This window comes from Pseudocercospora fijiensis, assembly GCF_000340215.1.
Source record: "Pseudocercospora fijiensis CIRAD86 unplaced genomic scaffold MYCFIscaffold_4, whole genome shotgun sequence".
In the NCBI taxonomy this organism is placed as follows: domain Eukaryota; kingdom Fungi; phylum Ascomycota; class Dothideomycetes; order Mycosphaerellales; family Mycosphaerellaceae; genus Pseudocercospora; species Pseudocercospora fijiensis.
Genome location: NW_006921535.1, coordinates 3,284,020 through 3,309,022, shown reverse-complemented (window position 1 = coordinate 3,309,022; position 25,003 = coordinate 3,284,020). Strand labels below are relative to the sequence as shown.

The window sequence follows — 25,003 nt, the reverse complement described above, 5'->3', positions numbered from 1 at the left end:
TCTTTAAGGGTTTTTAAATAGGCCTCGAATAAGCGGGCCGATTGATTAGTCTTTTACTTAGCTCGAAGGTACTAGTCCTAAGTATATTATTGCCTTAGTATAGGGTTTCTAAGGGTGTCTAGTATAATAGTTTTATAAGTTTGCTACTAAATAGCGGTCTAGTTATTAAGGGAGTTAAAGTGGTTATCCTAGGTACGTTTTAGGTCGCTATTAATATACTATATAGCGTAGATAACTAATAAATAGTCGTCTAGAAGAGCCCTTAGTGCATTTCGTTAGTTAAGCTTATAATCGCGTATATAATTATTATACTACTTGCGGCTAGAGCCGTTAAATACGGTATAGTCCTTAAGCTTAGCGTCCTTCTTCTAGGCTAATAGCGAGGAAGGTCCTACTATTAGTTTAGTAGTAGTTGTCGGAGCTTCCTAAAGGCGGCGAAGCTCGAGGAGGTTATCCTTTAGCTATTATTCTTAGCGTAAAGTAGCGAGCCTGTTTTAGGTAGCTTCTTAAAGTCTCGCTACTAGCTAGGGGCTAAAGGCTAGTTAGCTATATCGTCGATTAACAATATTATTAAGTATATCGTTAATAGGCAACTCTAGGTCGTTACCTAGAACTATAGGTTCTTCGGTAGGCCTAGTAGTAGGCTCTTTAGCAGGTGCTTTAGTAGGCACTTTAGTAGGTACTATGCTACTAGTATTGTTATTGCTAGCGCTGCTAGCGGCGCCGCGGTTGTTATTGCTTCGTAATAAGCCGGCTATTATAATAAGGGGTAGGACTAATAATATATTATAACCTCTTACGGTACGGATATAGCGGAATTAGTAGGTATCGGTCTAATATACTTAACTTAGTATAATAGGCCGTATAGAAGGCCTTGCTTAATAATTGGTACGGTTGTTTTAGTAGAATAGTACGTATAGGTCCCGTTCTTCGAGCGTAATATAGTTAAATCGATAGTTTTCGTAGCTATACCGCTAAAAGCTTAAAATAAGGACTATCTAGCTACTGCCCTTAAAGGGTAGATCGAATACTATATAAGAAGGATTATATTAGCAGGTAGATAGGGTAGTAGTAGGTACAAGTAGTATTCGATAGAGGTCTAGGAGGAGAAGGAGGAAGGCTAGCTAGTTAGCCTAACGCTAAGCGCTAAGCCCTACCTAAGGCACTAAGACCCTAGCTTTACTTAGCCTAGTTATATACTAATTACGTGTAGCCTCTTTAGCCCTAATAGTAAGTAAATAAGGTATAGCTTATAGAAGAAGCCGCTAGCTTTAACCTTACGCTTTCTACGCGGTACGCGTATTGCTTTAATAGCACTTTCTATAGCACTTTCTTAATAGTAGAATATCCTTAATGTCGTTTAATTAAGGCTTCTAGCCGATTAATAATAGTTACTCTTAATTAGTTAATACGGTAGCTCTTTTATAGTTACCGATAGCCTCTTCGGCGCTAGGTTTTAATAGTATACGCGCTTAATCTATATAACTAGTTAGCTTTGTTAACTACTTTATTATTAATAACAGTATGTTTCTAGTAGTACGAGAGCCCTTATAGACGCCTATTCCTTCTCGAGAACGTACTAAGATACCGGACGTAGTTACGTAGCAACTAGCTTACCTCCGCGGCTAATAAATACCGCCTCCGAAGAAGCCTATATATAAAAGTTAGTCTATACGAGAGTCTCGAGTATTAAATAAACGAGCCGCTTCTATCGGAGAGGCTCTTAGCCGTACGGAAATAGAAGATAAAGACGATACTATAACGTAGGTAGATTAGAAGGGTATAACCTACGGTAAACAGGTTATACTAAGCAAGCTAGTATATAAGAATATTAAGAAATAGGGTAAAGAAGGCTTCTAGCGAAATATTAGGTACGACTTTATAATAGAGACTCGTCGCCGCTATAGTACTATAAAGAAGCCGTAGGACCGTATAGTTACGGTCTATCTATAGTAGAGTAATCCTACGTAGGGCGGCACTTATATAGACTCTAGTACTAAATTTAACGACGAGTTTAATACCTATATAAAGGCTATTCTTAAAGCGATAAAGGAGTATAAAAAGAAGAGTAAAGATAAGGTAGATAAGTAGGTAAAGAAGGATAAAGAAGCTATAGAGGTATAGCGTAGAAGACGTAACCTCTTAAGGCCGAAGTCGAAGAAGAAGCGTAGTAAGAAGTAAGCGACGCCGGATCCGGAGATTAAGAATTATAGTAGCGGTAGTAATACTAGCGATACTAATAAATATAAGGATTCTTCGGAAGAAGAATATAGTAGTAATAAAGATAGAGATAAAGAAGACCCTTCTAAGGCCGTATACCCTAATACTAACTTACTAGACGATAGTTAGCTTCTAACTCCTTTAGGTTCTTTACCTATACCGTAGGTAATAGCTTCTAGCACTCCTATAGAGATACTAGCTCCTCTAAGAAGGAAGAAGACGCCTAGTAAATCGGGTAAAAAAGCGAAGCGGAAGGAGAAGAAGGTACTTTCCGTAGAGGAGATACTAGCTAAGATCGCGGACTATATAATAAGTAAGAGAAAGCGGAGGCGTAGTAATAGCAGCGAAGAGACGAGAAACGAGGTAAAGAAGCTTAAAGAGTAACTTATCGATATCTAGAGTATACTATCTACTATTATAAGCCGTCTACTACTATAGAATACTAGTAGTCCGGCTCTAAGTAGTATAGGAAGTACTGCGTTTATAGATAGAGCGCCTACGTAGCCGGATTAAGAGTTTAATACTAATAAAATAGCTGAATTTATAGCTAATCCGGAGGCGGGGTTTAGGTTAGCTTAAGCGTAATAGTATCGTATTTTCCGAGTATAGCGTATATAGCTATTAAATAGTTAATTTTTATCCGATAAAGTCGCGTAAAAAATATATTATAGCTATAATATAGACGAAGAAGCGTATATATAGTTTTATATAGGTACGGATATTGTATTATAGTGAAATATATAGTTAAAGGTCTCGGCTTAGCTTATATATACATTTCGACTAAGTAAGCTTTTACCTCCGCGGAGGTCCGTGGAGGCGGCCGGACCTCCGAGAATTCTACCTATTCCTCTATTTCTAAATCTACGCTAACCTCTATAGTACGCGAGACTATACTACGGTTATCGTTTAGTATAGGATTTATATAGCGATAGATAGGTTAGACGTATAGAGGTTTATCGCCGTAGGGGTATAGCAGTTTAGCTATAGAGGGTAGGTTTGTCTTAAATCGAATATTCGTTTAATTGCTACCTCGTAGGCTAGTATATAGGTTTGTAAGCAATATCGCCGTTATATAATAAGCCGCGATAGGTTAATTGCTAATATATTGCTCCTTCTTAAGTACCTAATATACGAATAGTCGGATTGTCTTACTAAAACTATACTCTACCTCTATTCGTACCCTAGATATATACTTATTAAACTTGCGCTTTAAAGGAGGCAATTTCTTTACCCTAACGCCTCGTAGCTATAGATAAACAACGCTATAAGAATAGTAGTATACTAGATTACCGTAGAGATAGAGATATCGTCGTTTGCCGCTAGTTCTTATACGCTTTAATAGCATTCTTCGTATCCGGTTAGGTATATAAGATTGTTAGTAAATATCCTAATTATTCTCCTTACCTAGGTATAGTCTAATTAGTAACAATAGCATACTATTAGGTATTATTATTCCTTAGAATTTAAAGCCGTATTTCTTCTTATAGCCGGAATATAGAGGTCGTTGTTTATTAAAGCACTCTAGCAATAGCCTAGGTCTTATAGTATCTCTAAACGTGCTATTAATAAATCCCTAGAAGTTGCCTTTCTGTCTAGCTCGCTTTATAGCGCGTACGAAGTTACGTACGATATAATAGCGTCGAAGGCGTAGGTACTATACTATATAATCGCTAAATTAGTCTCGAATATATTCGATTACTATACCGAAGATCTACGATAGATAGTATAGTTTACGACTAAACGTAAGTCTAATATACGCCTAAGAAGTCGGATAGGCAAGTCGATATAGCGTAAGATATAGTGCCTATATAGGCTCGCAAATATACCGGTTAGGCTATTTAATATCGTAGATATAAAGTATCTTAGTAAGATATACGATCTCTTCCTTATTAAACCTAAGGCACTATAATTAGCTAAGCTTAGTAATAGTAAGGTCGACTAATCTTCTAGCAATAACTTAAACTTCTATATTAATATTGCTATCGCTAACAACTATTACAAACGACGTACCTAAGGAAGCGCTTAGCCTAGCGGTTAGTTATTCTATTAAACTACTAATCGTTAACTTTGCTATTAATACTAATATCGATAGGCTCGCGATATAGCTACTTTCGTACCTTCCGACCGCTTCTTAGTATAATTACTGCCGCTAGGCTTACTAATAAGATATCCTTATTATTAGAATCTATTACGGCGACGAGAGCGCACTAAGAACGCGAGAAACGCGACCGAGAACGCGATATAGATACGAGAACCTATACGCGCGGAAGAGACGGAAATATATGCTATACTAGGCTCTATATAGCTATCTTAGCGACCCGATTAAGGGTAGAGCGTATAGTGCGTACGTTACGAGAACAGGCCGTCCGCGGTGCGCAACCCTTCTAATGTTTTGTCACTGACTAGCAATTTATATTCGAATATTGGTATCAGACAGACTGCATAGGTCGAGACTAGTACTTCGTAAGAGCCGGGCTGCCTTCGCAAGCTGCTTGCGAAAACCTCGTCTCGACAAAGACCTTTTGCATTCCATCTTCCTTCTTCTCAAACTTGTAGTAAACCTGGTCAAGATCCTCCATCCGCACGCGATGTGTGACCATCTTCAAGGGATCGATCTCGCCCTTTTGAATGCGCTTGAGTAGGTCTTCCCAGTACAGATGGACTGGCGCTTGGCCATTGCCAATAAGCCGGATGCCACGTTCCATCAGAGAGCCGATGTTGAAGTTGTTGGTGTAGCCGACATACACGCCAGTGATGCCAACACGACCGAAGTTTCGCACGCTCTCGATCATCTCGTTCAACATCTCACTCGTGTCAGTCTCGAGACCGGCCGCAATCTGGATCGTGTGGAACCAGCCTTTCGGGTACTCGCCAGCAGCACACTCAAGCGCGACATCTGGTCCTCGACCATCAGCCATCTCTTTGAGCTTCGTAACGACAGCCTTTGTGCCCGAAAGCTGCGTGAAATCGACAGTCTCCACTCTTGGATATTTCTGCTTCACGTACTCCAGTCGCCAGTTGCAGTCGATGACAATCACTCGGCTAGCACCATGGAGGAAAGCAAAGTCTGCTGCCATTTGGCCGATAGGTCCAGCACCCCAAATAGCAACGACATCACCCTCTTTGACACCAGTATCCACCACACAGTTCCAGCTCGTCGCGAGCACATCTGAAAGATAGAGCCCTTTCTCGTCGGGCACATCGTCGGGCAGCTTGAGCAAATTGACGTCTCCATACGGCACTCTCGTGTATTCGGCCTGACCACCAGCAAAGCCCCCAGTGAAATGGCTGTAGCCAAACATACCAGCAGTCCTTCCGCCATACATAGCATTCTCGAGTGTATTCTCATTCGTCTTTTCGCATTGTGACGACCACTTCTTCTGGCAATAGAAGCAGTCTCCGCAGGCAATTTGGAAGGAGGCCACCACACGATCACCCTTCTTCAGTCCCTTCACAGCCGATCCCATCTCATCCACAATCCCACAGAACTCGTGCCCCAAAATGTCTCCCTTTTGAAGCTCGACAACACTGCCGTGAAGCAGATGGAGATCGGATCCGCACACCGTGCTTCCAGTAATCTTCAGTATGACATCTCTTGCTTCAATGATCTTTGGCTTCGGTGCATCCACGATTTCGACTTTGTTCTTACCCATCCAGGCAAGCGCTTTCATGGTCACGCCAGTGTCTGCGTACCGTTCCTTGTCGAGAGCCGGGTTCGTGACATCTTGGGCTGTGGTGGCATTATCGCCATGGCCAAGTGCTTGTTCCGCTTTGTATGCTGCTTGTGAGAGAGCCATTTTCGCTATTCAGCAGAGTTGCGTGAAAGAAGGAGAGGCGAGAGAGAAACGTTACTTAGCCGTGGCCATATTATTCAGGCTGTTGATGCTGTCTGAAGTCATCCATGCCTCGCGTAGCATAAGTGACACCAAGGGCGACTGTCAAAGAATGATCGTTCTCGACGTCACGATGAGGTTTGGCATTTGGACGCCGGGTATGTACCAGGACGTAGCTGCAGCCGATGGTATTGATTGGAAGAGCATTGCTTCGCTAATTTGTCTTGCATGTCATATTATCCATGTTCAATGTTCGTATCTGTGGGTGTCGTGTTGAAGAATGAGTCTGAATGACAGATGCTGGTACTGGACTGGTACAGGAGTTCCTTCCGCAGCCACCGGACCTCACTCCGCTTCTTCAATACATCCTTTCTCCTTGAGCATTGCTGAAAGTCGCTGCAAGATTGGAAGACACTCGACATATTATTCGATTTGGACACCAAGTTACACGCCAGAGTCTGGAGAGTCATCCAATACACCAGCCAAAATGGCTCTTCTCACTTCACTTGATCTCTCCCAGCGAGCGTCCTACATACATTCACGATTCATCAACGGAAACTCCAACATCTATCTAATGAGCAATCTCAACCTCTGGAGGCGTAGAAGTCTTCTTCTCATGCTGCTCCTCAGAAACATCATCCTCAGTCATCCTCGGTCTACCATGCGTAGGAATAGGTCTGCCTTGTCCAGTGACATCCTTGAAGATAAGCTTCACAGTCCTCAAACTTGTCTTGCGGCCCTCCCATAGCGGATAGAGTCCTACACAGAAGCCGGAGCAGAAAAGCCACAGAATTCCAACCACGACCCAGCCTGTGAAGAATTTCTTGCTGAAGATGTAGCCGGAGCCGTACATGGGCATTGGCCAGAGGACCAGTAATGCCAAAGTCATGAAAACGGTCATGTAGCGGGCAATCTTGGCTGAGCGCTGGAGCTGAGCTTGTTCTTTGGCGTCTTCATCGACGGAGTTGCTGCGCTCGCCAGGAAGAATTTCCAGGTCGACGTGAGCGGCAGCGGCGATGTCGTGGTAGTTCCGAAGTTACCCACAATATTAATCCTCGCCATCGTCAGCATAGCCTAGTAGTACAGGTGAGAGTCAAGCTTACACGAAGAAAATCGCCCCCTCCTTCGATCTCATGGTCAGATAGCTACCACCGGCATTACCCTCCACTGGATGTCGCTCTGTCGCTGCCATCAATGCATCATACACAGCTCCTGGGCTCCCCAGCTGTTGCCCCGTTGCATAAGCAGTAAATGCAAAGGTCAGGATGATGATCAAGATGACCACAGTGTGTACATAATCTGTCAAGAAAGTTGCCTTGATGCCGCCGAACATGGTGTAAAGCACCACACCCACCGACAGCAGGAAACAGGCTGCCGCAGTAGGCACTCCACACAGCGATGTCGCAACTGCTGAGCCGCCAGTGAGAAGCATAGCCGTGACCAGAATGTTCGTCATCAAACCAAAAACGATATAGACTCCATGTGTGACGGGTCCATATCTGGCACGGATGGCTTCCAAGAAAGTGTGGGCATTCGGGGCTTTGCGCTTCAATTCAATCGCAAGAGTCGCAAAGAGGATGATCTGAACAGTCGCTCCAGAAGCATACCAGAAGGGACCAGAGACACCATACTTGTATGCGATCGCGGACGACTGGAGGAGTGTTGCTGCCCAGGCCCAAGAGGACACAACAGCGGAGGAAACCAGTCCAGATTTGACTGTGCGTCCAGCAGTACTGAAGGCTTCAGAACTTTCGATATTGGTGTGATTCGATGGGATGTGTCTGCGATAAGAGGTGAAATGGTCGACTTATCAGGACTTCCACGTGGATGTAGGTTGGGGAATGGAGATTCCGAGAAAGCAGCGGAAGTCCTTATCTTTGAACCCGGGAGGGCCAATTGAAGAGACCTACAGTATAAGTCATCAGGAGATCTCTGCAGTGTTCTTGAAGCACGGCAGACACGCTTAGGCTTGCATATCGACAAGGCTAGATGCACTTGGCAAGGGAGAGTGTATGTGCGTGCGTGGGTAGACATTTCCATCAGATGTTGAAGAAGCAAGCAGTTCTCCGACGAGCTTCCGTAAGTTCGAGGTTTGCCAAGAGGACGAGGACGAGATATCAACACGTGACCCGGGCAATCCTCACCAAACTCCACGAGCCGAGCCACTCCACGCACAGTGACTCACTGCAGTGGCTGTGGGCATTTAGCCGTCGATTCTTCCGCTGGCATTTTTGCGGCGGTTCGTCAGACCGTCACGTCCACATGTCGGCTTCGGATGGAACTCAACACGATGTAGGCTTCCCAAATTCTGCGGCTGTTGGTATCAACAAAAATAGTAGGTATATTGAGATTCCACTGCTTCCATCGGGACAACTACACTGTTCTTTACTTTCGGAGACGAAGTCGCCGACCGAAATGGGACAAGAGGTGAGCTGCATGCTCTGCGCGCCGCCGGCCAGCTCCGTGAACCATCAAGGTCGATTGCATTGGAATTCGCTAACGCTGTTTGCGATGTAGAACTTATCTTTCGTGCTTGAAAAAGCCGGAAGTGTCAAGTACGAAGACAGACCGGTCCCGAAGCTGAAGAGCCCATACGACGTAATTGTCAATGTCAAGTACACTGGAATTTGCGGTTCGGATGTCCACTATTGGGTTCATGGAGCAATTGGCCATTTCATTGTCAAGTCGCCTATGGTGCTGGGACATGAGTCCTCTGGCATCGTGACTGAGATAGGAGATGGCGTCAAGACGCTCAAAAAGGGAGATCGAGTCGCCATGGAGCCTGGCATCCCGTGCAGGAGATGCGTGAACTGCAAGAGCGGGAGGTACAATCTCTGTCCAGAAATGGCGTTTGCGGCGACGCCTCCATTCGATGGAACGCTGGCGAAGTATTACTCTCTGCCAGAGGATTTCTGCTACAAGCTGCCAGAGCAAATTTCGTTGGAAGAAGGCGCGTTGCTGGAACCTTTGAGCGTGGGTGTGCATATCTGTCGGCAAGCCCAAGTGTCTCCAGGCGTCAGCATTGTGGTCTTTGGCGCTGGTCCGATTGGGCTGCTGTGTATGGCAGTCGCAAGAGCATTTGGAGCAAGCAAGATTGTTGCTGTGGACATCAATGCAGAGCGGTTGGAGTTCGCCAAGGGCTATGCGGCTACTCACGGCGTCGTGTCCCAGAGAGAGTCGGCTCAGGATGGTGCAGCAAGGATCAATAGGGACTGCGATCTTGGAGCGGGTGCAGATATCGTGATTGACGCTTCTGGTGCCGAACCGGCTATCAACACTTCCATACATGTGCTGAGAGTTGGCGGTACCTATGTCCAGGGGTGAGTTGTCAGACGAAGGCGCTCTCTGATCTGCTTGCTAACACGAGTGCAGTGGAATGGGCAAGGCGGACATTCAGTTTCCCATCGGAGCTATGTGCTCGAAAGAGCTGAACGTGAAAGGCAGCTTCCGATACTCGAGCGGCGACTATGCTCTTGCTCTCGAGTTCATTAGCACGGGACGGATAGATGTGAAGAAGCTGATCACTGGTCGATTCAAGTTCAACGAAGCAGAGCAGGCATTTGGAGAGACCAAGGCAGCCAGAGGAATTAAGATCTTGATAGAAGGTGTGGAGGATTAGAGCTAAAGGCCCAGCTAGCTGTCAATTGCCAAATACATGTCGATAGCAGCAACGTCCTCGAGTTCCGTGGCCTTTTCCTGAAGCTGAAGCAGTGCTTTCTGATGTCTGATGATGGTCAAACATGGCGCAACAAGTGCAAGTGCAGGTGTAAGCTCAAGCTTTCGGCAAGGCGCGAAGCATTGACTGCAGCGTGAATCTCGATTCTCGAAGTTCACGACTTGCTGCATTATTCATTCATCACCTTCATCAACGGCTTACCCACACATTCGTTTACTTCGTGGTATGGCAACAGTGATGGCACCCTCGCAGACTGCTCAGCCTATCGTCCCCAATCCTTCTAGATCACCTCTGCCGCTCTCCGCCTCGCAGGAAGCTCAAGTAAGAGAGCTCTACTACAAAAGAGTGCGCACCAAGTGCGCCGATGAAGTCAGAGGTATGCATCCATCCGATGGTGCTAAAAATCAACTTCGCCATCTCACCTTTCACTTACGCAGACTTCGCATCATGCTGCCAATCACAACCTTTCACCGCCACCTTCATGTGTCGAAAACAGCAGAAACTCATGAACAACTGCATGATGCAGTACGCCACGCAAGCCGAACAGGATGCTGCGCGAGAAGAATGGTTTGCCACGATCGACAAGAGAAAAGAGGAGAGGGAGGCGAAGGAGGCGAAGAGGAAGGAGGATGAGAAGTTTTGGAGGCAGTGGTGGGATAAAGATGCAAGAGTGCCCAGCACTGAAGGACGAGACACGAAGGGCCGACATATCGAGCAGAAGAAATGAATTACTGCGCACGGCGACGAGATCGATGATGATCATGCATGGCCCGCCCTTCGAAATCTAATTATGCATTTCTATGCTCGACCTCACATGGCCAGCCCGACACTACGACCAGTGCCGCTTGACGCAGCGCTGTTCAGAGGGCCAATCTCGAACATCTCTGGCTCCGTCTCTGGCTCAACCGCCTGCGATCGCGCGAGACCAGCTCGCGCCTCCAGCATTTCTCTCCTCCTTGCTGGGCTATCTCTCGTCATGTATGATGGAGGATGACTCCCTGCATGGCTCTGTGCCGCTGCCATGGCTTCTGACATTGCTTCCTCGTACGTTGGTGAAGGCTGTGCGGGTGTGCCGGGCATGACGGGAGAAGGAATCATTTGCCAGTGAAGCAGATCTGGATTGGCTCGAACACTATCTCGCCAGCGACCATATGCCGGAGGAGGATTCTTTACTGTTTGGACCGGCTTCTCCCAGTCATGGGGTATTTGCGGGGCAGAGGCTGAATTATTATTATTGTTTGTTGTTTGGATCTCTTCTCCTGGAACAAGGACCTGGATCGGTGCTGACGGCACGAAGGCCTCTGTCTCGCCTGCGAGAGTTGGCATCTGTCGACTGTGCTGATGACGTGGACCGTGGTGACGTTGTCTGTGATGGCCATGTCGAGTAACTCTAACGAAAGTTGGCAAATTCCGAGAACGGCGTCTGCTCGTCAGGAAGAAGCGAATCAGTGCGTGGGAGAATACGATCGTCGCCAGCAAGATGCCAAGAATGAAGAGGACGTGAAAGGTGGTTGTCACGCCCTGTACACTCGTCGCAAGCGAGACATCTACAACTAAGTCAGCTCCGGTCCAGCATTCCATGACTCCATCACTCACAAGTCGCTACCAGCGCTGCCAACAACACCGATGCCAAAGTCAATAGCAAGCCCTGGGATCCCGCAGCTCGCTTCACCATCACCGTTCGCTTGCCATGCACACTTCGCGAGCCAGACCCTGTTCGACTCCTCGCCCACCCACGATGTTGCCGTCGCTTGGTCTTCTGCTGGGAAAGATCTGTCAGAGATGGGTCGCTCAGGTCGGGATGATTGAGTGCCGCCACTGCTCGAGAGTTGAACACGGCTGACTGATGTGCCATACGTTGGATGTTCTGATAGTAGCTGCCAGGTGGCCGTCGTGCTTGCTCTGAGCTCTGGCGTTCTGAGGAGCTGGTGGACTCTGTTGGGCTCGGGAGCACTTCTGGCCTGGCGCGTTGATTGACGATAGGCGAAGGCGGGTGTGATCGGAGAGGGTTCTGCATTGGATGTGTTTGGAGATGCGCCGGTGACTGTGGTTGTCGAGGACGAGAAGGTGATGTTGGAGAGCTGACAACAGATCCAAACACAGATGTTCGGAGAAGGTTCCTGACATTATCCTGAACGCGTGACAGACGCGATGGTCTTTCATCTTCGATGATGCCAGCTTCTAAAGCTGTAGAATCAGGCAGAGGAGAAGTCGCCATCGTTGTACCAAAGTGTTGCATCTTTCCGGTTCTCCAAATACGAAGCCCAACAGTGGTAGGTAGTCACAAGCAGAAACCAGTATATTCTCAACTGTACAGAACAACAACAGATGAAGCGAAGATGTGAAGGAGAAAACCAGCTCTCCTATTCTGCAAGGCACCAAACCCTCATCTCAAGAATAAAATAATAAACATTCCCCAAAGACCCGAAGCCTCTACTTACAGCCCGTGCATACGTGCATACGTGATCTCTCGTACATCTAATCGCCACCCAAGTACAATGAAGCGGCCAGCTTTGCGGCCATGCGGGCACACCTTACTCCATGCGATCCAATCACTTCCTCGAAGATCTTATATCAGCAGACGAGCACGTTACACCGAGTCTCCAGCGTTTCGCAAGGTACGCCTAGGTTGCGGCTTTTCAGCGAGGGGAGGCGCCAGTTCATCTTCCTTGTCAAACATAGCAGTAGAAGGCCCAAGCCTGATTCTCACATCGTAAGAACCAGGCGTTTGAATGTTTTGATAGAACATGTTTCAGATTTTTGGGTTTCTGGGTTGCGTTGTGGTTGTTGAAGAGGGTGTGAAGCGCGCCGAAACGCGCGAAGCGGGCGGGATGGAGGGCAGGGAACGGTGGCCAATCAAGCTTTCAGAGCAGGTTGTAGTTTGTACTGCAGCATGCAGTTCAAGATGGTGTTCTTTGGGCTGAAACGTCCAATGACATTCTGGTTAAACTAGTTGTTTTGAGGTGCTTGTCTCAGATGAGGTTACTTCCACCATGCAAGTGGCGCAGCTTTCGGCATCCAGACATGGTGAAGCACGGCACTTTTGGAGAACGACAGGTGAGATATAGCTAGGTTCGTCCCTGCTTCACCGTCGAGCTGCATTTGTATGAGGGTGTTGTGGCGAAATGGTGATCGCTCACATGCTGCGCTTGTGACCTTCTTTGGAATTTCTCCTGAACGCATAGAGAGCCTTCTTCACACGTGCTGACCTTCGATGCCTTGTGCTGCAAATTGCTATGCTCAATGCATACTATGATGAGTTGAGCGGACGCAGATGCAGATGCAGGAGCCATCATAGGGGTAGCGCAATCCATAGTCCGGCCTGATTCTTTTCGACTAATCATCCTCGCCGAAGTGTGCTTGGGGTACTTGAACTGCATGGAGTCGGGACGTGGTCTCTTCGGGCTTCGAGGTGACTCACAGGACAAACAAGCATCGGTACCTTGGCGTTTCAGAAGGTGAAGAGTTTCGAATACAAGGCGGCACACTTTTATCGTGGAAGCTCCCCAAGAAGCATAGTACGATCTGTGCTGGCAGACAGGATCATGGAGCCATCAGGGGAAATCCGGACGTCGTTGACAGTGCCCTTGTGTCCAGGCAACTTGTGCAGCATCCGACCATCTTTGCTGTTCCATATCGTAACAGTTCCGTCACCACCTCCAGCAGCAACACGCTTGCCTTCACTATCCCAGCAAGATCGAATGAGGTTCTTTTCTAGGCCAACTTGTGCTCCATCCAAGGTCTTGATCGCTCGATCCGTAGGCGCGAAAGGCCTGACATCCCATGTACGCACCGTGGAGTCATGCGAGTTAGACAGGAGCGATTGCGTGTCTGGCGAGATCTCTAGGCTGGTGATCGTGTCCGTGTGACCGTTGAGCGTATACTGGACCTTCTTCATTCTCAAATCCCAGACCTTGATCTCGTTGTCGATGCCACCACTGAAGAGCTCGTTGCCGGCCTCGCCCAGAGAAATAGCGGTGATGGGAAAGTCTGTCTGAATGTAGTCCAACGCCTCTTTACGTCGAGGGTCCCAGATTGATATGCTTCCATCGTCGCTTCCTGACACCAAGAATTCCTCGCCTCTTTTTGACACATCTAAGCAGTTGATCACTTCGTCGTGTCCAACGTGCCTTCGTATCCGCTCGCCAGTCTCGATGTTGAAAGAGGCCACAGTCTTGTCTGCTGAGGCCGTGTAGACCACTTGACTGTCTCTTGACCAGTGCAGATCCAGTATCGCAGACTTGTGGCCTGACAGAACCCCATAGTTGTCGCATTCGCCTGAGGTACGCCAAAGGAGGACGTTACGGTCCATGCTGCCAGATGCGATATACTGTCCCGACCGGTCGAAGCGTGCGCAGAAGACCTCGCCAGAATGGCCGCTCAGCTCCATGACAGGCGCTTGCAAGCCTTGCGCGCTGAATCCCTACTCATACATCCAGATCAGTCGCTATCCTTGACCTTCTGGTTCAGCCCTCGGTATGTGGAATGCAGAGACTAGCACAGGATAGACTCACCACCGTGCCTGCGCCATTTGCCTGTATGAGCGCACCTCCGTTAATGTTGCCATTGGATCTCTGTCTCTTCACCAGCTGCGTACTGCCGAAGGACTGATCCGCTGCTCTTTTCTCGCCAGACATGATGTCTGCGTGGGCTGTTCTGCAGATTGCGCTATCGAATGAGCAGGACGTTCGAATGCCAAAGTCTTTGTCAATGTTGCTCACATGCAAAAAATCGAAGTGCTGGGTCTTGTGGGGCAGGGTCAACTCTCCACACAAGACTATGAAACTACACATCTACCTTATTTGGACTTCAGACCACTCGAACACAGTCGCCGTTGGATCGCATACACCAGTACAGACCGGACACTGAAGGATGCGGTGAAGTCGCCTGCTGTCGTGGCTGTAAGCAAGACGCGCTCGTGAAGTCGCAAGCATGACATCAAAGGCAGCCCGCCTGGGCGAAGAGTGAGCGTTGCGAGGATGAACTTCACTACCAAATACAACGGCTAACATGATGCAGAGTGTGGAAGTAAGTCGCGAGCACCTCTCCGCCACTCAGTATAGCATAGCTGACGCGCACTCAGGACTCGAGTCGAAAAGATCAACGCCGAAGTAGTGACCCTGACCTACGGAACGATTGTCGCCCAGCTATGCCGCGATCTGACTGTCGCCAATACTGCCCAAAAGACCGATTACGCTGCCGTCAACCACGAGCTCGATCGAATGGGCTACAACATGGGCTTGCGTTTGGTAGAAGATTTCCTGGCCAAGTCGAACACAGGTTCCTGCTCCAACTTCAGAGAAACAGCAGAGATCATATCGAAGGTCGGATTTAAGATCTTCATGAACATTACACCGACGGTCACGAATTGGAGTCAGGACAATAAAGCTTTCAATCTGGTATTTGAGGAGAACCCTTTGGCGGACTTTGTGGAGCTTCCCGATGATGGGAGAGCACAGGACGAATTATGGTATAGCAATATACTATGTGGGGTCATTCGAGGCGCCCTTGAAATGGTGGGTTGGCTGCTGGTCAGTTTCCCAACGGTGCCGTGCTAACAGCCTCGTCAGGTCCAGATGCAGGTCGAAGCACACTTTATAAGTGATGTGTTGCGCGGCAACGACACGACTGAAATGCGCGTATCACTGATACGTTATATTGAAGATGAAATGCCACCAGATGATGAGTGAGCATGCGCAGAAGCACTTGTCCTCCTATCTCGAGCAGTTCTGCATCCTGTAAGATGCAGTCTCGAGCATTATTCGCGGCCATGCTCCTCGGACCTTGAAAGCCCAAAGATCCGTATACAGAGCGCCGTCCTTACTGCGTCGTGCTAGGGCAAGGAATAATCGCGACATTCGCAAATATGGGCATGTGGCATACAGACACATGTGCCGGGTGGTATAGCATGCAGTCAGCGCCCACGGGCCTTCAGAATTGACAGAGCCACGCTTGGATGCGCATCTACTCAAATAGCAAGAGTCGAGAACACCACACTCCGCTGGGTGCGCTGTCAAGCTCACCGCTCGGAGCATTTTGCTCTGTGAGACCTTCTCTCTGCTTCACATGCACCCACTTCCCGAACTCACGTGTTGACAGAAATCATGGCATCTGATCTCATCTCGATTTCGCCTCCCTTCATCTGTACTTGACTTTGGCTGGCGAAGCTCTTGAAGCTACTTCTCATGTACACCAGAGCATGTAGATGCCTCTAATTGTTTCTCATCAGTGTTGAAGCGAATTGTCCGATCGGGTTTCCCCCTGTCATTCGGCAGGAGATGGTCGGCAGTCGGGAAGCACGAGCCTATCAAGTAACTCTCCGAGAGCACAATCGAGCGATGTGCTGATACCAGGTCGCCAAGAAAGAGCCAACACATGTCCTAAATTGGTGGAGAAGGTTGAAAGAAGGCAGTGAGGGAGCTTCGAGAGCACGACCAAGTAGAAGAGGCAACAGACATTTGTGAATGTACGGTATTGCACATGCGTGTTGTTCAGGCTGATGAGGACGTGAGGTGTGGGTGTGTTCAGAATTTCACAGCTTCTGGAAGCTTGCCTGGTGTAGGGAGAGCAGCATGATTGGGCCGCCGCCGCCGCCGCCTCCTCTGTGCTCGTCGCATTTTGCGAAGAGCACCCAACTCGCACTCGCCCTCGCCCTTCTCTGCGTTCTTGCATCTGATTTCTACCAACGTGCAGATTCGTAACGGCGGCCTGAATCGTGCCGTGCCGTGCAGTGCAGTGTATCGCGTGTATTTGCATTGGCGACAGACGCGCGCGCGGCAAGGCGAGGATCCCACCACTTTGCAGCGCGAGTGGCCTGGCCGACACAGACACAGACCACACACCAGCTCTCCGGCGTGCTGCTCCTTCGCCCAGCACCCGCACCCTGTGATCTTCGTCGCGAGCTGCATGGCTGCCACCAACACGCCCGGCAACGCACATTATTTCTCCAGCCCGCCGACCACCACCGCCGACGTCGACGACACCAGCGCAGGTGCGCATTGAGTCGGCCAGAACGACAACGAGGGTGCGCGCCTTTCGCACGTCGACAGAGCGCCCTCGCCCTCGCCCAAACCCCGACCGAACCACGACCCAGCCTCATCAGGACGTGAACTCACTTCACGTACCTGACTACCACATCTCCTTCACGCATCCGGCCTTCGCGGCAGCCCGCACACAGCCCAACACCAATAGGCCGTCGAGTCTCACCGAGTCCTCTGGGCCAGCTCGACGTCGGCGCGCGACACACGCCGCTGCGGCTTGGTAGCTTGGTAGCGGAGGTCTGCGACGGTCACGCTCTCCAACCACCGCCCGCCCCACTATCGCGACCGCGACCTGAACCATCCACCCCATCTTCATATACCACCTACATTCACATCCATACACGGCGCATTCCCTTCCAGCTGCAGCATGAGCCAGCAGCATCAGCATCCGATGCAGATGGGCGGCATGGGAGGACCCGTCGGCGGGCCTCCTGTCGCCAACGCCGGCACGCCGAACAGCGCGGGCGTCTACAACCCGGACGCCATAAACAAGAAGCTCAATACCGCCATCTACGACTACCTGCTCTGCAACGAGAAGTACGACGTGGCGCGCGCCTTCCACAAGGAGATGCAGATCGAGTATGCGGATGCCACCATCAAGCAATCACCCAACCAGCGCCAGAACCAGGCCAACGGAGTCGACGCGGGCATGGACGTGGACAGCAAAGAACATCATGGCATCCGACAACGCCCAAGCGACCTTCCCGCGCCACAGTCCCTCTCAAGCGAGGACAGCCCGTTCCTCCAAGACTGGTGGTGCATGTTCTGGGAACTTCATTCGGGTAATCGCCAGAAGGGCAAGCCTACCACTCTCAGCTATGTCGGACAGCAACGGCAACAGATGAAACAGCGAGCTGGTCTCGTGACCGGTGTCGACCCCAACAGCATGCGACCAGGATACAACATGATGAATAACGGCATGGGAGGCGATCTGCGGCAGGCGGCCATGAAGAATGGAATGTGAGTGCGCTTACATTGCTTTGCCGCCGTCTTCGACCATGAAAGTCTTATTGATCAACCAAAACAGGACCCAGCAGGCCATGGCAGCGCAGCAGATGAAGATGCAGCAGCAACGCCAAGGAGGTCAGATGCAAGGCGCCAACCAGATGGAACGCCAGGGCTCACAAATGAACATGAGCGACCCACGATCTGCTTCTCCGAACACTGGTGGTGACGCACCCTCGCCCAAGCGACAACGTCTCGACGGCGCCGGCAATATGCAACAAATGAACCAAGCACGGAGTGGTCAGCAACCACAAATGCAAGGCCAGAACCAGGTGGGTCATTCGTCCAGCATCCCACCCCATCCGATGTCCCTTCCCGCAGAAACTCGCGAGTTACTTGCTCGACATAACCTCGATCCCAACAATATGTCGCAAGAGCAACTCCAGAGACTGTCCGCGCAACCTACTAACGTCCAAGCAAAGTCTGTGGAGGTTTATTCGCAGGCGATGCAGCAGCAAATGCAGAGCGCAATGCAAAGAGCAAGCAGTTCTAACGCGAACAAGGGCATGCCTCAGAATCCCGCAATGGGACCCGGCGGCGCACAATCGAGTCCCATGACACAAGACAATTTCAACGCCAACGGAGAACTTTACTCCAACAACGCACGTACGGGCATGCCCCAGAACGGAGCCATGGGTGGCGGTCAACAAGGCGCCAACAACGGCAATCACGCTCTGCAAGACTACCAAATGCAATTGATGCTGCTCGAGCAACAGAATAAGAAGCGGTTGCTCATGGCCAGGCAAGAGCAGGATAGTATGGCTCACCCAACCGGTGTTCCTGGTCCCAATGGAGGTAAGTTTGCATCCCAAATGTCGCCTGATGTCCACGACATACAGCGTGATATTCCCAACCTTAAGAGCGCAGGTCTCCTAATGGTGACATGACAGGCCGCGGCTCGCCACAACCTGGCATGATAGACCCAGCCAATCCCGCGATGCAACCGCAGATGATGAGGGGACCTAATGGTCAAGTCATGATGCGACCACCTTCCTCACATCCGATGCCCGGTGGACAAATGACCGCTCAACAGCTAGATATGTTGCGACAGCAGCAACAGCAGCAAGGGCAGATGATGCCGAATGGCGCGAACTGGCAACAAGGAGGTCCGCAACCACCGCCTGGGCAGATGATGCCAGGCCAACAGCCAGGCCAACCAGGTCCACCTGGGCAACCTCCGAACATGACACCTCGCCAAGGGAACATGCCTCCGCCCCCAGCACCGGCCAACGCTGCTCAAGGCGGAACGCAACCAAGTAGTCCGGCCCAGCCGCCAGCGCCACCGACACCAAGTCAACAGAACAAAGCTAAGCCTGGAGCCAAAAAGGCCGCGGAAAATAAGAAGGTAAGCAATCATCGCCATTCAAAATGAACCATCAGGCTCGGCCCCGCGAGTGGCTCTTCAACGCCCTTGCGAAACTTTGCTAATATCTTTTCAGGGACCAGCAGCCGCCAAGAAGGAGGAAAATGCACCACCAACGCCAACGCCGCCACCTCCAGTTACCCCCAGCAATGCAGCTTCTTTCAACCAGAACAAGAACGTTCAGGGTATGCCAAATGGCCAACCCAACCCCGCGCAGCAGCAGAATCAGCAGCAGGGTAATGCAGGCCAACCTTCAGCCGACATGGGCATGGCTCCTTTCGGTGATCTGGGAGGTGATCAGAACAACTTCATGGACTTCGCCAACATTGAGTCGGGAGACGTACTCGATAACTTCGATTTCGATTCCTTCCTGAACAATACTGGTGGCGATGAAGGCCTCGGATTTGACGCCAACTTTGCCTTCGGAGATGGCATTGAGGCTGACATTGGCGGGAACTGAGGCTGAAGACCATACTATCCCTCAGAAGAATCACATTCCTCCTCCAACATTCTGGTTGGCCGCAATCACGCCTCGAGAGGCTGCGCTTCTTGTCTGCTGCCATCACGGCCTGTGTGAACGCGAGTTAGCACAGCACAGCACAGCGCCGCTTCTCTGCTGTCGTGTATCACGATTTGCACAACTCAACTCGACTTTCCATACTCTGCAGCAGCAGTTGTTCCTCGTCTTCCTTCCCGCATCGATACCCAAAAAGCAGGCGCCCTTCGTTTTAGGAGAAAGCTATCCACCACCTCTTCCCGCGGATTCTGGACGCAATTTGCCGCACACATGAACCAGTATCGTTGGCGCGCATGTCCCCTGCCGCTACGAGCATTCCGCAAAGCTTGTGTTCATAATCTCAACACTGCTACGGCAGTGATGTCTGGCGTTTCCTAATGCCATCATTCGCATGCAATCAATCTTTCAATGGGATAATCGGTTACGACCGCGGAGTTCATCTTGGATCAACTGTACTGGAGTTTTAACGCACCAAATTTTGAAGATGGATCGATATCGGTGTGAATGGCGTGTGGAAATATTGTTGTGTAGTACGCTACACTTTTGTCGATCAGTCTTGTTTCTACACTAGGTAGCATTGAAATGATAGACATGCTATCCTATCATACTACTGTCTCCCATTCCGAGCTTCAGGGAGCTTGATGATGCCGTTGGTTCAGTCCGCTCATGCCTCGAGTGAGGCAGTGCAACGCAGGATCGATATTGCAATGCTTCCCTCATTCATCTCTTCCGATGCCCCAGAAGCTCGAGTCAACTGGTTCCATTCCTGCCCGCGTTAGATCGTTGAGCGTTAGACTATTCTGCTGACCATCGGAGGTCAACTGAAAGGACTGCAACCATTTGGCCTGTGCATACTTGTTTGTCATCTCGGTTATGGGTTAGTTGCTTTGCACGCTTGAAGGAGACTGTCTACGAGGAGAAAAGTGACCTGAGTACTGTCGTTATCTCGGCGTCAAATGTTTGGTTTTTCTACAAATGTTCTCTTGAGTTATTCTTGGTAGAGGTCACTGGTGTCGATTGGCTCTCTCTCTCTCTAGCTAATGTTTAGTATTCTTTCTCAAATTCCTCGCGCACTTTCTTCATTCGTTCGGGTGAGTTATTTGGAGCATTTGAGCAATATCCGCTTGGCATATCAAAAGAGTGGAGCAAAGAGTACCTAGTCAATCATGCTCGGTGAGAGTTCAGAAGTGGCATAGTCTGGTGAAAGCATTTTCATTGCTATACCTAAGCAATGCCCAGAGTGACCTCTATTCAGTACAAGAATGAAACAAATTTCAACCTCCCTATCAATGATTCTCCGTGCTTGACTATTAGTTGTACTGCGTTCTGTAGTAGCGCAGAGCTACAGCGAGTACAGCAACCGTAACCCATCGACCAGAAGCACCAACTGCACTCTTACCACCAAGACCTGAACCATTATCAACGCCTCTTCATAGCTTCGCCTGCAAGGCCGGGTACTGCGACTTACCAAGAATCCACCACAGCAATCCAGCTCCAGTTGGATTACCATTACGATCAAAATCAGGCTTGTTCTCACTCATGGTCTTGTATTGTTTTAGCTTCGCGTCCGTGAATGGTGGGTAGCGGATAGAGAGTAAACTTTCCATCCATGCTGGGGTGGTGGTGACGGGGCGTCGGTGTGTGAAGCAGTCGAAGCTAGCCTTGCCACGGTAAGAGCCCGTGCCACTGTCGCCTATACCACCGAACGCCAGAGTTGGGATGGAAGCGTGGAAGAAGCCATCGTTGACAGAAGCACCACCTGAGCGTGTCTGGCCAAGGACTTTCTCTGCATCGGCTTTGTTTCCGAAGGGGTAGATACCAAGTGGCGTTGAGTGGACCTTGTTAGCGATGCGGATGGCTTCGTCAAGATCCTCGACTGGCAGGATTGGGATCAGAGGTCCGAAAGATTCGTCCTTGAGCAGAGAATCATCGGCGCTGTTGACCTTCACGACAGTGGTTTCGAAGAAGAGCTTGGATTTGTCGGACTTGCCACCAATCAAAATCTCACCACTTGAGCTGTCCAACATGTCTTTGAGACGTTGCCATGCTCGTTCATTGATGATCTTGCCATAATCCTCGGCGAGCTCAGCGCCCTTTGGCTGGAACTCCTTTAGGGCAATCTCGAGCTGGCGGATGAACTCTGGCAGTACATCCTTGTCCACAAGAACATAATTCTGGCTGACACAGACCTGGCCAACGTTGAGTAGTTTGGCCCAGAGCAGTCGTCGCGCCGCCAGCCTTGGGTCTGCATTCTTGGTGATGATGGCAGGATTGCGACCACCAAGCTCCAACGTCACTGGAGTCAAGGTCTCTGCGGCTTTCTTCGCGATGATTGTGCCGACTGTCGCGCCACCGGTGTAAAAGATCTTGTCCCACTTGCAGTCCAGCAGAGCGGTGGTCTCAGGCACAGCTCCTTGAACTACTTGGTAAGCGTCAGGGTCGAGGGTTTGAGAGATGATGTGCTCCATGATTCTGGCGCAATGCGGCGCACTTTCGGAAGGTTTGAGGACTGCGGTGCCTAACATTCAGGATACGCATTAGCAATTGCAATCGATCATTTCACGCATGATTTGACCATGTCTGCTTTGATCATACTGGATGGCGGTGAGTTTCGATAGGTTCCTGCACTGACTTACATCCTGCTGCAATGGCACCAATGAGCGGGCCCAGCGAGAGCTGAATCGGAAAATTGTAGGCTCCAATGACCAGCACAGCACCCAATGGGTCCTTGCGAATTCGCGGCGACACGAACTTGTTGATGAGGTCCATGTCCTGCGCCTTTTCTTCTTTCATCCATTTTGCGAGGTTCTTGCATACGAAGAGGATGTCATTGAGTACCCATCCAACTTCGCAGAGGAATGCCTCGTACGCGCTCTTGCCCAAGTCAAGCTTGGTTGCCTCCAGGATGGTTGGCTCCGCATCCTTCAGACCCCAATACAGTGATCGCAACTGCTTCAATCGGTATTCGAGTGGGCGCGTCTCATGGCTGAGGAACTTGTCGACGACTCGTTGATGAATGGCCGGGATCTTGTCCAGCGGAGTGGCTGTGAAGGCAGGCACGTCGTCCATGGTTAGGTGAATGGTCATGTTTAGAGGCAGCGGCGGGATGGGCTACTATTGTATCTTACGCTTGATCAACACGGACCCGGACCCGGACCCGGACCGACGGTGTGGATGATACAGAGAGATATGGGCCGCGGCACAACTGAGGGACTGCAGCGATGTGAACGAGTATTTCGTACGAAAGCGAGTGGAGCAATCACTATCACTGTGGCAGCTCCTGACCTGGGATAAAACTGTCAGAGCACTGATAGCAGAGAGCGGAAGCCGAGGCATGTGGAGCCTTCGCTTTCACTGCCGCCCGGGCCGGGGACGGAGCTCCATACATACCAGAGGCTCAATGCAGACTTTGTACTGCAATTTTTGCCCCTACAAATTGTTTTTAATATATCTTTTTATCTAGAGGACTTATAGCTAAACAATATAAGACAAAGATACTCTAATTTAGGTCTATTTTTAGAAAAAAATTAAAATTTTTAGTCGTTACCTACTAAATTGATAAGCTATATAGCCTCAAACTCTAAGTTAAACGTTTTAGGATTTAAGCGTTTTTTTAAGCCTTAGTATACTATTTTTATTAATCTAAAGTCTAGGTCTTATAGCCTTACTTTATAAGACTCTATATTAAGGTTTCTATCTTAATATAGCTACTATTAGTAATATAATATAGAAAGGAATACTATAAAAACTTAAATTGTTCTTAGATTCTATCTTATATATCTTTTTATTTAGAAGAGTTATAGCTTAGTAATATAAGACAAAATTACTTTACTCTCTATATATCTTTAGAAAATAACCAGAATTATTATAGCTATCTACTAAGATTAGCCTAAAATTCTAGAATTAAGATTTTAAGATTTTAGTATATTTTAAGCCTTAGTATACTATTTTTAGTAATCTAAAATCAAAACCTAACAGTTTTAGCTAGTGAAATCTCCTATTAGAGCTTTTACTTTTATTAGTTTATAAATAGTCTTATAACTTAAGAAAGAATATTTTTTAAAATTCTAAACTTAATATTCTTAAGCTTATAATTCTTAAAAATATTCGCTTTTGGATTCCAAGACTAATAGTAGGCGTATTTAGATAAGAATTTCAATATAGATTAAAACTAGGTAAAACCTTTAGTTCTAGCTTTTAGATTACTAAAAATAGTATTATAAGGCTTAATAAATACTAAAATCTAAAAGTCTTTCTTTTAGACTTTTAGGCTAATCTTAGTAGATAACTATAATAGTTTTACTTAATTTCTAAAAATAGATAAAAAATAGAGTATCTTTGTTTTATATTATTAAAGTATAACTCTTCTATATAAAAAGATATACTAAAGAGAACCTAGTAAGAATTTAGGTTCTAATAATACTCTTTTCTAGATTATGTTACTAATAGTAGCTATACTAGAATAAAAATCTAGAACTAGATTCTTTTTAAACAAAACTATAAGACTTAGATCTTGGATTACTAAAAACAGTATACTAAGGCTTAAAAAACACTAAAATTCTAAAACGTCTAACTTAGAGTTTTAAGCTATATAGCTTATTAATTTAGGAGGGAACGACTACAAATATCAATATTTTCTAAAAATAGACCTAAGTAAGAGTATCTTTGCTATATATTGTTTAGCTATAAGTCCTCTAGATAAAAAGATACATTAAAAACAATTTGTAGGGGCAAAGATTATACTGTGTCGCTGCGGTAAGAAGTGCTACATTGAGCCTCTGGTACGTATAGGCCTCCGTAGCCGGGCCTCTGCCTCGCATCGCATCGCATCGCATCGCATCGCGTCGCATCTCTCAAGTTCTCAACAAGCTGTCCCTCAAAAGTACACTACTGATGATGAAGTGGAGGACAGCAGCGTTGTGTCCTGGCTCGGAACTCGGAACACCGGTAGTATGGCGTCACGTGACCATGGCGACCGTTGCGTCTCACTCTCACGGCGTGACGGCGACAACGACGATGCATAAAAGGGCAACCTTGTCCACAGCTCATCAGTCACGCATACGCTCAGATCCATACCGCTCCAAAACCTTCCTTTCCGTTTGGGAGAACGCTGGGGTGGGCATCCAAAGCTTGGCAGAGGGGCATCATCTCGCGGGGCCGGGGCCGGGCGTGTTGAGAAGTGAATCATCATGTCTGCCTGTGAGCTGTCAAACGGCAGCATATTGCATTGCTTACCCGACTTGAGGCTGAGGCAACGAGCGCAGCATAGAATCGAAAGCCGCACGCAGCTGAAGGAAGCGTGGGCCTGACTTGATATAATTACCTGGCCTGACCCTTGCTCCCTCGTTC

At 48.6% G+C, this 25,003-nt stretch overlaps 10 protein-coding genes across 10 annotated transcripts; 4 read left to right on the top strand and 6 right to left on the bottom strand.

Moving 5' to 3' along the window:
• Positions 1-4,616: 4,616 nt before the first annotated feature.
• On the bottom strand, positions 4,617-6,315 carry MYCFIDRAFT_153876 (uncharacterized protein). Its single transcript, XM_007928367.1, has one exon. The coding sequence runs from the start codon at positions 6,015-6,017 to the stop codon at positions 4,674-4,676; it is 1,344 nt and encodes a 447-aa protein (XP_007926558.1). The 5' UTR covers positions 6,018-6,315; the 3' UTR covers positions 4,617-4,673.
• A 309-nt stretch (positions 6,316-6,624) lies between these two features.
• On the bottom strand, positions 6,625-7,975 carry MYCFIDRAFT_215251 (uncharacterized protein; the record flags this gene model as incomplete). Its single annotated transcript, XM_007928366.1, has 3 exons — positions 6,625-7,021; positions 7,157-7,704; positions 7,964-7,975. 3 exons carry the CDS (start codon positions 7,973-7,975, stop codon positions 6,625-6,627), a joined length of 957 nt encoding a protein of 318 aa, XP_007926557.1.
• Positions 7,976-8,468: 493 nt separating this feature from the next.
• MYCFIDRAFT_89205 (uncharacterized protein) lies at positions 8,469-9,719 on the top strand (the record flags this gene model as incomplete). The annotated part of the gene is made up of 3 exons (XM_007928365.1): positions 8,469-8,480; positions 8,571-9,373; positions 9,426-9,719. 3 exons carry the CDS (start codon positions 8,469-8,471, stop codon positions 9,670-9,672), a joined length of 1,062 nt encoding a protein of 353 aa, XP_007926556.1. The 3' UTR covers positions 9,673-9,719.
• A 247-nt stretch (positions 9,720-9,966) lies between these two features.
• On the top strand, positions 9,967-10,456 carry MYCFIDRAFT_45911 (uncharacterized protein; the record flags this gene model as incomplete). Its single annotated transcript, XM_007927612.1, has 2 exons — positions 9,967-10,105; positions 10,167-10,456. 2 exons carry the CDS (start codon positions 9,967-9,969, stop codon positions 10,454-10,456), a joined length of 429 nt encoding a protein of 142 aa, XP_007925803.1.
• MYCFIDRAFT_211290 (uncharacterized protein) lies at positions 10,441-12,042 on the bottom strand. The gene has a single exon (XM_007928364.1). The coding sequence runs from the start codon at positions 11,308-11,310 to the stop codon at positions 10,540-10,542; it is 771 nt and encodes a 256-aa protein (XP_007926555.1). The 5' UTR covers positions 11,311-12,042; the 3' UTR covers positions 10,441-10,539.
• A 1,177-nt stretch (positions 12,043-13,219) lies between these two features.
• MYCFIDRAFT_65636 (uncharacterized protein) lies at positions 13,220-14,366 on the bottom strand (the record flags this gene model as incomplete). Its single annotated transcript, XM_007927742.1, has 2 exons — positions 13,220-14,152; positions 14,244-14,366. The coding sequence occupies 2 exons, from the start codon at positions 14,364-14,366 to the stop codon at positions 13,220-13,222; spliced, it is 1,056 nt and encodes a 351-aa protein (XP_007925933.1).
• Positions 14,367-14,661: 295 nt separating this feature from the next.
• MYCFIDRAFT_45953 (uncharacterized protein) lies at positions 14,662-15,419 on the top strand (the record flags this gene model as incomplete). The annotated part of the gene is made up of 3 exons (XM_007927615.1): positions 14,662-14,693; positions 14,813-15,245; positions 15,300-15,419. 3 exons carry the CDS (start codon positions 14,662-14,664, stop codon positions 15,417-15,419), a joined length of 585 nt encoding a protein of 194 aa, XP_007925806.1.
• Positions 15,420-15,443: 24 nt separating this feature from the next.
• MYCFIDRAFT_174736 (uncharacterized protein) lies at positions 15,444-15,871 on the bottom strand (the record flags this gene model as incomplete). Its single annotated transcript, XM_007928363.1, has 3 exons — positions 15,444-15,696; positions 15,725-15,784; positions 15,819-15,871. The coding sequence occupies 3 exons, from the start codon at positions 15,869-15,871 to the stop codon at positions 15,444-15,446; spliced, it is 366 nt and encodes a 121-aa protein (XP_007926554.1).
• Positions 15,872-17,989: 2,118 nt separating this feature from the next.
• Positions 17,990-20,260, top strand: MYCFIDRAFT_89204 (uncharacterized protein). The gene is made up of 4 exons (XM_007928362.1): positions 17,990-18,046; positions 18,197-18,569; positions 18,665-19,119; positions 19,214-20,260. Exons 1-4 carry the CDS (start codon positions 17,996-17,998, stop codon positions 19,595-19,597), a joined length of 1,263 nt encoding a protein of 420 aa, XP_007926553.1. The 5' UTR covers positions 17,990-17,995; the 3' UTR covers positions 19,598-20,260.
• An 824-nt stretch (positions 20,261-21,084) lies between these two features.
• MYCFIDRAFT_135796 (uncharacterized protein) lies at positions 21,085-22,723 on the bottom strand (the record flags this gene model as incomplete). Its single annotated transcript, XM_007928361.1, has 2 exons — positions 21,085-22,172; positions 22,291-22,723. The coding sequence occupies 2 exons, from the start codon at positions 22,721-22,723 to the stop codon at positions 21,085-21,087; spliced, it is 1,521 nt and encodes a 506-aa protein (XP_007926552.1).
• Positions 22,724-25,003: the final 2,280 nt, after the last annotated feature.